Here is a 13,034-nt window from a genome sequence, read left to right as displayed (position 1 = left end):
TGATCTGCTTGTCTAATATGCTTGTTCTGCCCAACAACCCAGAGCCCCTTTTCTTGTGTCCTCTAGTCCGGCTTCCCAGCTTCCCAGAAGTGCTGTCTTCTGCCAGCTGTGTTGCCCCAAGACGAGGGCAATCAGAACGAAGGGCCTTAGGTCCATATTACATGAGGATTACACAAAATGGGTATAACTAGATGTATAGTTAGGAGAAAAGACTTGTGAGAGATCATAATAGCTGTCATTAAGTATTTGAAGGCCTGGCATATGGAGGAGAGACTAGACTGGGAAATCCTAGGTATTTGATAAAGGCTTGTTGATTTGACTTGTTCCATTTGGTCCCAGAAAGCAAAACAAGGAACAACAGGAAGAAGTTGCAAAGAGGCTAATTCAGGTTTAATATCAGGATCCCAACAATGAGAGCCATTCTTTTTTTTTTTTTTTGGCAGGGCAAAGGGGGTTAAGTGACTTGCCCAGGGTCACACAGCTAGTAAGTGTCAAGTGTCTGAGGCCAGATTTGAACTCAGGTACTCCTGAATCCAGGACTGGTGCTTTATCCACTGTGCTACCTAGCTGCCCCAATGAGAGCCAATCTAAAGTGAAATGGGCTGACTTAAGAAGTCATGAGTTGGGGGCGGCTAGGTAGCACAGTGGATAAAGCACCAGTCCTGGATTCAGGAGTACCTGAGTTCAAATCTGGCCTCAGACACTTGACACTTACTAGCTGTGTGACCCTGGGCAAGTCACTTAACCCCCATTGCCCCGCAAAAAACAAAAACAAAAACAAAACAAAACAAAAAAAGAAGTCATGAGTTCCCCCTCCTTGGACGTCTTTGATCAAAGGCTGGACTTTGTGTATGTCATAGTGAGGTTTCCTTCTTTCTCTCTTTTCCTCCCTCTGTTAAGAGTTAGGAGGTACAAATGGACCAGAACCTGCTGGAAATGGGAAAAATTTCAACCACTAATTCACTGCCATTCTTGTTCCAGAATCACAGGATCTAGAACTGAAGGGAATCTCAGAGGTATTGCTGTTGCAACTCCTCATTTTATTTGAGGAATCAATGAATGAAAAGGAAGTTAATTAGCATTATCTACTTCTGGTCAGGAACTGCCAGGTGTGAGGATACAAAGACAAGAATGAGACAGTTCCTGTCCCCAAGGAGATTACATTCTAATGTGGGGAGACAAAACATGTAAGGCACTGGCATCCGGGGAAGGGCATTTTTGTCTGGTGAATCACAGGAATGGTGAGACTTAATAAGGCAGTCAACTGTCATATACTTTCCATAAGTAAACCCTCTTAGTCTCCCTTTAGTCTTCCTTCTCCTCTTGCATACTTGATATGGGTTTACAGAGAATAAAGGAATGTCAACAATTTTGGAAACTTCAGGAAAATCATTTCAGTAGACTTTTAATTTTAAAAATAGAAGTGCATGTGGATCAAAAAGGTGTTTCTAATTGTTTTTTTCTCCCTCATGAATGAGATTTTTCTGTAGTCACACCAAGATTTTACTTTTCTGGTTTAAGAAAAGTGGCAGCAATATAAAAGTAGCTATAAGTAACACAAAAGCAACCACTGCTCGAAATAATTTCTCAGAATAAGTCTCAATATAAGTTCCTATGGGCTAGGTACCCCCTTTACTTTTGTTCCCCCCCTTTAATTAATACAAGTATTTTGACCCTTAGAAAATAGCAAAGGGAAAATAATTTTTTTTGTAAAGGTGATCTTTAATTATTTTTAGTATAGAAAAGTTTGATTTCCTTGACCAAATGATTTGTCTGAATTATCAAAATGAAGAATAAGGAATTCAGAGGAACAAGGGAAAGTCTGAATTAAACAACACAGAACAATTAAATAAACCAAGCCAACAAATAAATGATGACAACAACATAAAAGATTAGATTCCTAAAAGGATGCTGAACTTTGAATAACTGAAAAAACATCAAAGGTCCCAGTGAATAATGTGATATACTGCCCTCTAATGACAGAGAAACAGGAAACTACTATGACAGAATATTTCAGTTTGTCATATGAGGTTACTGTGTTGGATGCTTTTCTTTGTCAGAAAGAGAAGGTTTCATGAAGAGGAGGCAGAGTTTGCGGGGCGGGAGGGAACCGTGTTGTAAAGACAAGAGGCATCAATAAAATTAAAAAAACCAAACCAAACCAAATATGAACCCTACATATAGAGCTAAAAGTAGTTGGGGAAATACAAGACCACATGAATTTGCAGATAAAAAAAGCTGGGCACATGTACTATACTAATGTAAAGTGTGGAGGAGGGGAAGAATCAGAAACTCCCAGTCAATCTCCAGTATACCTGATAAGATTACAGCTATAGTTTGGCAACAATTACAGGTGTGCTACTGAAAGAACACAAAGGAACTCCTATTTACTGGCTCATTGAGAATCAGTTAACGCAGCTACAAGCCTATACAAAACCCAAAGTGGCTGCACCCCATTCCCCTGACCTCTAGGACTTCCTTTTATACCGCTGTGCCTTCTCTAAAGGTGAAGAGAGAGGATGTATGTGAATTTTTTCCTTTTCCTACTCTTCCTACCACAGAAGTAATGGTAACTTAGGGCAGAAGCGGATAACTAACAATGGTTATAACATGCTTGCACTCAGAGAAGAGCTCAAAGATACTTGTCTACTCTTCTGTGCAGAAGGAGGGTTTTGCACTGCTTATGAAGACTGATCCTGGAATTTAGTGAATCACAGGATTCAGTTTCACTGGTTTTGTTGTTTCTCTGTCCATTTACATTGCTGTGGTCTTTGTTTATATTGCATTGATTCACATTTGTTTATATTCACATTGATTCCATGAGATCAAAAGAAAATATGTAATTAAAAAAAAAAAGATGTTCAGGTCAGTAAAAGTTGAATCTCTCAAGTCCTTCAGAAGATCAGAGTAGTGTAAGTACTAAGAATAAAATATTTGTTCCAGAAAAAGATAGTTCCAGAAGTTGACTTAATTTTGACTCATATATCTATAGAACAGACAGCCAGGAAATAGTGTACTGATCAAGTGATTAAATGATCTACAGGTTATAAATAGCCTATGGTATCTTTATACACTGTCCACATAAAACTTCCTTAAATATATGCCTTTGCTTAAAGTCACATAATAGCCAGGCTTCCCAAATGGTTAGGTCCCTCAACTGGGAACTCTTTGCCTTTCGATGAAACTGGGTCAAGTACTGGTCTATACTTCCAAAAAAGTAAATGCTTATCTACACCCAAGGAATGAGATTATTAAGAGCTAATAGGAAGCTCCTACTCATTTTATGGGGGTGTAAAGGCTACTTATCACTTTCTGAATGATAATAGCTATGTAATAAAAGTGTGGGAGTAAAGAAGACATCCCAATTAGTGTTTGCTCCAGTAAAGATAAAGAGGAGTTCCTGAGCAGTAGTTAGAAGCCTATTTCCATAGGGTCCTTCATTATAGAGCACCCTCCATGGAATACAAGAGTACTTACTATATGATAAGACAGGGGAATCATGAGATTATTAAATCACTATTCCTGGGTAGAAATTCTTTGGGGATTAGAGATGAGCAATGCTCTTGGCATCAAAAGACCTTGGTTCGACTCAAGTCCAACACTTACTAGTTATGTAATCCTGGTTAAGTCACTTCCCTTCTGTAAGCCTCAGTTTTTCACCTACAAAATGGGAAAGTTACTTATAGTACCTACCTCACAGAGTTGTGAAAAGTACTTTGTGCACCATAAAGTGCCAAATGGGACTATGGGGGAAGACACAAGGAAGCTATGTGGAATAGAAGGAGTATAGTCTAACATCCAGAAGTTTCTCAAGAATTTAAATGAGGATATATATATATGAGATTGTAAGGAGTCGGGGGGTGGGGGTGGCAAAGCCAGAGGTATTGTAAGGTGGAATGTTTTGAAATTGCATCTTAAGACAGTCCTAACAACCTATAAAGGCTATATCTCACATTGTCTGTTCTAAGGTCATGTCTCCACAGGATTCTGTTCCCTGTATTCCTATTCTGTTTTTTTATCATGTGATCATCTAATTCTGGTTATACACACTCCTCAATGATTGTCAGTCTGTTTTCCAACTTTATCACTTAACTAAAACTGTTGTCTCCAAAGGTAACAATAATCCTAACTGCCAAATCTGATGATCTTTTCTTAGTCAGCTTCATTCTGGTTCTCCTGGTTGTACTCCCTTATGGACCACTCTTGCTCAATCTCCTTTACTGGCTCATTATCCATCCATATCAAGTCCCCAACTGTTGGTATAGCCAAGGTTCTGTCCTGGGTCCTTTTTCTCCATGACCTTATGAACAACCATGGATTTTATTATCATCTCTATACAAATGACTTCCAAATCCAGCCCCAATCTCTCTCCTGAATTCCAGTCCAACTGGCTATTGGATATTTCAAACTGGATTTCTAGTAGGCATTTTAAAAAATGAACACATCTGAAACAAAACTCATTATCTTTCCCTCCAAAACCTGCTGTGAACTTTCCTATTTCTGTAATGGACACCACCATACTAAGTTACCATCTCCTACATTTGTAACCTTGGAGCTATCCTCACCTCCTCACTCTTCCTCACTCCCCCTCCCCCCCCATATATCCAACCAGTTGCCACAACTTGCCATTTCCACCTCTGTAACATCTCTCCTATATAAACCCTTCTCACTTTTCACAGAGCCATTACCTTACTTTAGGTCTTCATCACTCCTCACCTAGACTATGCAATGGCCTCTTAATTAGTCTCTCCATCTCCAGTTTTATCTCAGTCCATTCTATTCTCCACATGTTTGCCAAAATGATTTTCCTAAAGCACAGATCTAACCATGTTCCTTCTCTTTTCAAACTGCAGAGGTCCCCTGTTGCTTCCAGGATCAAATACAAACTTCTCTGTTTGGTTTTTAGGGCCCTTCACAACCTGTCTCCAACATAACTTTATACATTATTGCCCTTCCAATGCCTCATTAACAATTCAGGCAGATTAGCCTTGTCTGTCACACATCTCTTATCCCTGTGCCTCTGTACTGTCCATGAACACCTCATTAATTCTTATTTTAACTTGTTTGTAATAATTTAAACACAAATGTAAAAATTCAAAGTTACTGAATACAAAATTTAAAACAATTTGTTCCTTAAAACTTCTAGGAGCTCTACCAGGTGAGGACGCGACAGAGGGAAGGGAGGGGCGAAGCGGGGCGAGGAGATTCGCGTGGGGCCAGAGAAAGACCAACGCCTCTTCTGCCCTCACTAGGCTGTCCAATGCATCCTAGCCCAGAACCCTGACAACCAGGCACTAGCAAGGTTTTACTGCCACACGGAGAGAACCATCGGAAAGCGGCTCGTACTGCGACAGGACCCCTCGGTGAAGAGGACCCTCTGTCGTGGCTGCTCCTCCCTCCTCATCCCCGGTGTGACTTGCACCCAGTGGCAGAGGCGTTGCCTAGGCCAGCGTTGGACAGTGCAGACTTGTTTAACATGCCATCAAAGCCACAGATTTCTCAATGACCCCAGACACCAGCTTTGGGGGGACCGGCCTGAGGCCCAGCTGGGGAACCAGACTGACCCAAAATTGCCTAGGTCTGTGGCACACACAAGTCATCCAGTCTCAGCCCAACCTTCTGAGGAGAAATTGCAGCATCAAGACATCAAAATACAATGACTGGGAGGGTACTTTCTGCAAAGGCCTAGAAAACATGAGTCATCATTCAGATACAGTATTCAGAAAAGTATTCAAATAAAGTTTTGTCCTGCCTCTTTAAAAAAAAAAAAATAAAATAAAATAAAATAAAACTTCTAGGAGGGGCGGCTAGGTGGCGCAATGGATAAAGCAACGGCCCTGGATTCAGGAGTACCTGAGTTCAAATCCAACAGCAGACACTTGATACTTACTAGCTGTGTGACTCTGGGCAAATCATTTAACCCTCATTGTCCCATTCCCCCCCCATTAATAGTTTAATTTCAAACCAAGGGTTTAAGAAATTAAACCTTCCTTTAAAGTTCCTGTTAGTTCTTTTTTTTTTTTTTTGGCAGGGCAGTGGGGGTTAAGTGACTTGCCCAGGGTCACACAGCTAGTAAGTATCAAGTATCTGAGGCTGGATTTGAACTCAGGTCCTCCTGAATCCAGGGCCAGTGCTTTATCCACTGTGCCACCTAGCCGCCCCCTCCTGTTAGTTCTTATATGTTGAAGAATTTATGTAAGTTAATTGTGAACTTTAATTTGTCATAATTTAGCTTAATTTTATTTTTAGTATGTATCTATAATAACAACAAGGCACGTTTTCACAGTGTTTCACAGTAGCACAACGTTACACTTTAAGGAAACGTAAAGTGACCTGCCCTAGGTACTAGACCCTGGGCAAGTCACTTAACACCAACTGCCTCACCAAAAAAAAAAAGTGTCTAAGGAAGATCCTGAACTAGGTCCCTGACTTTAATTCCAGTGCTCCTTTATGATATATCATAATTTTAGTTTATACTCTCTAAGGCTATAGATCCTGACCTAGAAAGTACCTTGTACAATTTATTGGGGAATGGCTCCTACTCTTATACATCTGAATCAATTCTACATTTTGAATATTAAACCTTTAATGGAAAAATTTGTTGCCCAAATTTCCCCTCAATTGTTTCTAATTCTATCTACATTTATTTTGCTTTTGTGAAAGCTTTCCAACTTTTATGAACCAAAAATTTTCCAGTTTTATTTTATGGAAAAATCTATTCCCTTATATATGGGTAAGCTTTAAAAGCTACTGCCCTCCTTTTTCAAAGACTGTACATACCCTTTGACCCAGTGAAAATACTAGGCATCTAGCCTAAGGAATTCAAGGATAGAAGGAAAGGATCCATATGTACAAAAATATTTATAACAGCACCTTTTAGTAGTAGCAAAGGAACCCCCCACCCCTACATGTGTCCACCAACTGGGGAATGACTAAATAAAATGTACTATGTGAATGCAATGGAATATTATCTTTGTATAAGAAATGACAAATATAACAGATTTATAAAAACATAGAAAATCTATAAACTCATCAAGAGAAAGTGGAGCAGTAAGTTTTTTTATTGTGTATGTGTGTGTGTGTGAGAGAGAGAGAGAGAGAGAGAGAGAGAGAGAGAGAGAGAGAGGCGGGGGGGGGGGGGGGCCCAATTGGGGTTAAGTGGCTTGCCTAGGATCACACAGCTAGTAAGTGTTAAGTGTCCGAGGCCGAATTTGAACTCAGGTCCTCCTGACTCCACGGCCGGTGTTCTATCCACTGCGCCACCTAGCTGCCCCGAGCAGTAATTTTTTTAAAAGGAAGAATAATTTCTGTGATGACAACGTAAAAAAAAATGGAAAGATCTAGAAATGCTTATCATATATACAATAATGACTTAAAAAGACAAATGAAGAAACATACCTCCTACCTCTTGACAGAGAAATAATGGATTTGAGGATGGATGTGCAATGGGGATATTAATGAGATATGCATTTTCAAACATGGTTCTATACATATATGCATTATACATATTTGCTAGAAGGAGGGACTCCTCCTCATTGAAAGGGTTTGGCATAGTACATCAATGAAGAGTAACATGCAAAAAAAAAAAAAAGAAGCATCAATAAAAACATTTTTTAAACACAGAAAAATTGCATATGAAGACACAAATTACAGTTCTATTATAAGCCCGTTCAATTTAACATACTTTGAAAACAAGCTGTATATTGAAATGTTTGTTGATAATCAATTGTTTACAATATAAAAGCAAATTTCCAAAGATGAAGGACTTTGGTGGTAAAATAGGATCATAGAATCATAACTAAAAAGTTGAAGGGACCTAAGAAGGCATCTAACTCAAACTTCTCATTTTATAAATGAGCAAACTGAAGCCTAGGAAAATTAAGTGGCTTGTCCATAGTGATACAACTAGTAAATGGCAAAGTGGGGATTTGGTCCCAGGTCCTCTGACTATTGTCTTTCCACTATACCACAGAACTATACTTAAAACTGATAGAGGGGAAGCTATGTGGTGCAGTGGATAAAGCACCAGCCCTGGGTTCAGGAGAATCTGAGTTCAAATCCGACCTCAGACACTTGTCAGTTACTAGCTATATGACCCTGGGCAAGTCACTTAACCCTCACTGCCCTGCAAAAAACCCCACAAAAACCTGATAGAAATCACACTTCATTAAATATCTTATAATTCTGGCTTTTGATTAAGGGGGGGGGGCATGGAAGGGAATAATATTTGGAGCATTTATACAGTGTTTTGTTATATAGACACTGTGCTAAGGACTTTACAGTTATTATTTCATTTTATGCTCACAACAAGCCTGCAAAGTAGGTGCTATTATCCCCACTTTATAGTTGGAAAACTGAGGCAAACAGAGGTTAAGTGACTTCCTCAGCTAAGTAAGTGTTTAAGATTGGACCTGAAGTTAGGTCTTTCTGGCTTCAGGCCCACTGCTTTATCCACTATACCATTTAACTCATAGGGGCCTTATTTTTCATTATTACCAATGAAATGTTTTATTGTTCAGTCTTCAAAAACACCCACTCAAGAATGTGATATTTGGCTTTTACATATGAAAGATGTTTACAATTTAGCTAGAGCAGGACATTTAGAAAAATCAATAACAAACAAGGAAGGGGAAAAATAATATCAGGAAAATTAGTATTTTTAAACTTATCTGACTTTATTGCTATTTTTTTCAGCAGCTCAATAGTTAAATCCTAAGAATCCCTCCCTATTCCTTTTTCTCAAAAAGTATATAAAGTATATGACCATCCTCACTTTAATTTTAAACGTAACAAAATAAAAAACACAATAGCTTTAAGTAACGTACCTTTGATTTTTTGTTCAGTGGCCTAAAATAAAAACAAAAAACAATGTAAATATGAAATAGAAATGGATTTCTCTGATAAAAATGTTATCATTGTATAAGCAATAGCTACTTTTATTGATGAAAAATGTGGATTTTAGAGTAATTGCACAAGAAAAGGATCTTGTCAGTCTTTATTTTTGTCACTTGTCTATTAATGCAAATAAAATCTTTAAATAGTTCTTTAGAAATTCTAAAGAGAAGCTCTGCATATATAAGATTTCAATGATGAATGCATTTTTCTTAAGATAAATTTAATTTTTTTTCCAAAATTAAAATCATTACACCAAAAGGAATAAATCTATTTTTGAATATATTTTTAAGTCCTTGTTTCATAAAAGCAAAACCAACAAAAAAACCCTACTTTGCTCAAAGTACTTATGACTACCTCTTGAGGGTTAGAATGAAGACTTTTGATAATCTCTGTAACTGAGGCATGGGATAGAATGGATGCTACTAAATTTTTTTAATTGTTATAGTTTCAATTTTTCTTCCAACAAAATTTTCTGAAACTAGTAACTAATTAATAATCTTCACCTCCTATGTAGTAGGAAAAGAAATAGCAAGAACTGGGTTTCCTAGCCTGTTTGCAATGGTGAAAAATTACACTAATGAGAAGTCATGCCACTAATATGGGTGGGGGAAGGGAGAGAGAACTGGAATTGGTGGGGGAAGGGTGGTGCTAATAGGAAGGTGAGGAAAAACAATGAATGAGCTCAATCTCCTTGCAGCTAGTAGCCAGGCCACCTCCCTGAAGTTCTTTGGCATTTCAAGAGTCTGTGGGCCAAACAGGATGATGGTGGGGAAGAGGTTGCCATTAAGAACAACAGAAAAAATCAGCAAGGAGCCTGAGTAATTCACAATCTGAATTAATTGTTTCTTGAATATTAAGTACAGAGCTGTTAAAACATAAAAGCAGAAGCTTATACTTTTACTCAGTTAAAATAACTTTTGGGGAAATGAGGTATACTGGTACAGATATTCTAGTTAATGGTTACACACACACATATAGTCAAAAGAAATAATTAAGTTCCATAACAAACTGTATTGTATGTTATTTAATATTCCTTTGAGGATTCAGAAGGTAATTTAACATACTATAGGTCTTAAGCAACAACAATATGAACATCAATTAATATGAAGATATACAAATGAGCTTTTATTATAATATATTTAGAGAGAAATATTATCTGAAGCAAAACTATGACTGGAGTTAAGGCTAGTGATAACAATAGGAGGTATCATGAGTATCATTACCAGGTAATAACAAAGAAATTTTCCTTCTGAAACCACACAATGAAAACTACCTGGAAATCCAATGTGCAAATCCGTTTTTCTAAGTCAACTTAACCAAAGTAACCCACTAGAATAATCTTGTATTTCTGAGTAATAAAACAAACAAACCCCAAATCAACCAAATTATTTCTATAACTCAACTATACTTACTAAGACCCAAATAAGTTAATTTTTATTCCTTAAGTGTCACAAGGGACAGGTCTATTTTGCAATTTATATAATCAAATAAGAAAATATAACACTGTTTCAGATCAATGGCCCATACGGCATGGTATTCTGAGAAGTAGCATCAAGATTATATAAATAAGAGAGCAGAGGCAGCTGATCCTTCATGTTGATCTAATAAAAGAAAGGGGTATGTATATCAAATATAGGACTTCCATTTTAAAAAATGAAACTTGATAGAGAAGTTTGTTTAAAAAGTGAAAATCAAAAAGCATATAGCCAGTTTTATGCTTTTAAGTCTAAGTTTCCCAGATTTATTGTCTCTTTTGAGTTAAATACTGACCATTTCACTATTAATACTATAAGATAAACAAGAAAGAAGAAACTCATGAGTATTATTTGCTATTAAGAAAATGACAGATTTATTAGGGGGGAAATCCCTATAAGACTAATGAAGTGGTATTTTTTTACTATTAACATAATTTGTGAACTTAAGGTATTCGAAGGATAATGTATACCTTTTATGAATTGTAATTTTCATTAACTTTCCTCATTTTATTTTAATACTACATTATTTATAATGCACATGGTATTTAAAGTAATGAAACCGTATTTTTCTTAAAATGTTCTACAGGCATCCCTTATTTTAGAGAAGAGATGTATTCATGGGATCATAGAATTTGTAGCTAGAAGGAACTTTAGATATAGTCTATAGTTTACAGATGAGGAAATCGAGGCTGCCATTTCCCCAAAAGCTCATAAGTAGCAGAGCTGAAATTCAAGTTCAAGTCCCTTGTTGCCAAATCCAGTGTTCTTTCCACTGTACCATTCTGCTTCTTTTAAAAATTCAGATTTTTCCTCCAAAAAAAACCTGTAGTGGACAAGTGAAAATGTGTTTATGAATGAGCAGTTAAAATGTCAGACAGAACCAGAGCATGCTGGGTGTTTTATTAACTAAAAGTGCTTCCTGACTCTAGGATCATACTTCAGTTTCCTATCTGCTCAAAGGAATATCTCCCAAGTCCAGAGGATCCAGGAATATCTCCCAATTCTATAGTCAGAGCTTTCAGACCGTTTCATTTCTTTCTGGCTAGTCATTTTCAATACAAACTAGATAAGGGTCCAAAATCACATTAGATCCTATCTCCTACCTGCTAATGCCATCTCCATTCAGACTGCCTTCCAGTCTCAGTCCCAGTTTGTCTCTGTCATATACATTATCTGTAAACAAGTTTTTATGTGTATACTTATTTACATGTTGTCTCCCTTCGTCGAGGGCAGGGACTTTTTTTTTTTTGGCCTTTTTTTAATCTTTAGCCTAGCATACAGTAAACAGTTTATAGATGCTTGTTGATCAGAGTTTTAAGGGACCTTAAGAATTGTCTAGTCCAGCCTTCGTATTTTAAAGATAAGAAAATAGATACTCAGAAATGTTAATAAGCAAAATGTCCAAAGTCAAATAGCCTAGTAAAATTGAGAAGCTGGGGCAAGCACCCATGTCTCTTGACTTCTACCATGATGAACTCCACCTAAAAATTTCTTTAAAATCAAGGCTTTATGTTTTAAAAGAAATTATACTTTATCAGTGCTTTAAGTTTAAAGGGCTCTAAAGCACATTTACTTAAAACAAAAGATTTCCTTTTCTACTCCATCATTCAACTTGCCCTCTATTTCATATTAGAATCATTGTAAGATATAGGCCACATTTTCTATTGAGCTATAAAAATGGTTTGGATTTAATATTTTGTGTTTATTATATACCGGCTTATCACTAAAAGGGGAAAAGGATACAATTAAAAAGAGTCTGTGTACAACAGTATATGAGCTCTTAAAATGAATTATCAAAGTTAGCATGGACATAATATAACAGGATCAGAATGTCAGCATGTGTTGATAAGCATCTTCATATTATACTCTCGGCTAGAATTAAAAGAAAATCTTTTTGGAAAGTCAGATACATTTTAGCTTCTGGAAACCTCTTAAATACTGGCAGTGATTTTTCTAATCATTACTGCTTACTACATATCTTACTGCACACAGAGGTAAGAACTCAACTAAGATACTCAATTTAACATTATTTGTTGGCTTAATTACCTAAGTGGACTTATGAGGAATTCTATGTAGATTGGCGGAAAAAAAAAAAGTTGCATACTTCTAGACTGACTACCCCAAAAATAGCTTACTTAAAAAATATAAAGCCAGGTATAAATATTCTTCTAACAGGTATCTCATTCACATACAAGTTTCCACTTGCTATCCCAGAATATGTAGTCTAGCCACATTATAGAATCTAGGTCAAGATCACTTTACAAATTAATATTAATAAAATATTTATTCAAAATGGTATTCTGCCTAGCGGAGTACATAAGAAGACGTAGATCATTTAAATTCACATTTAAAAGACTTCCTGGCTACTTTGGCTCCCAACATTAGTAAAAGATAAAGATAACAAATTTTATAAGTTTTCAAACTTTACAACTGACCAAAATGAATTAAAAAATTCACAAAGGCTTCTATATTAGATAAACTTTTGGTCCAGTAAAACAATTAATTATAGAAGTATTAGTTCAAATAATAATTAATACCTGAAGCTAACCAAAACAACAGACACAATATAAGTGAATATCATACAATATTCTTACATTAAATATTATAAAGTTTATTTAAAACAACTTTGTAAAATCCTGACAAGTAATAAACCTAACATTAAAA

At 36.6% G+C, this 13,034-nt stretch overlaps 1 protein-coding gene across 10 annotated transcripts in view; it reads right to left on the bottom strand.

Moving 5' to 3' along the window:
* TNRC6A (trinucleotide repeat containing adaptor 6A) overlaps nucleotides 1-13,034 on the bottom strand; it is a 131,798-nt gene that overhangs the window by 83,101 nt on the left and 35,663 nt on the right. For all 10 annotated transcript variants that reach the window (XM_043978548.1, XM_043978552.1, XM_043978550.1 and 7 more), the window contains exon 4: nucleotides 8,826-8,847. In XM_043978548.1, coding sequence (XP_043834483.1) covers nucleotides 8,826-8,847 — 22 coding nt within the window. The remainder of the gene's footprint in view (nucleotides 1-8,825; nucleotides 8,848-13,034) is intronic.

Source organism: Dromiciops gliroides, chromosome 1, assembly GCF_019393635.1.
Source record: "Dromiciops gliroides isolate mDroGli1 chromosome 1, mDroGli1.pri, whole genome shotgun sequence".
In the NCBI taxonomy this organism is placed as follows: Eukaryota; Metazoa; Chordata; class Mammalia; order Microbiotheria; family Microbiotheriidae; genus Dromiciops; species Dromiciops gliroides.
This window is presented reverse-complemented; position numbering and strand designations above follow the sequence as displayed.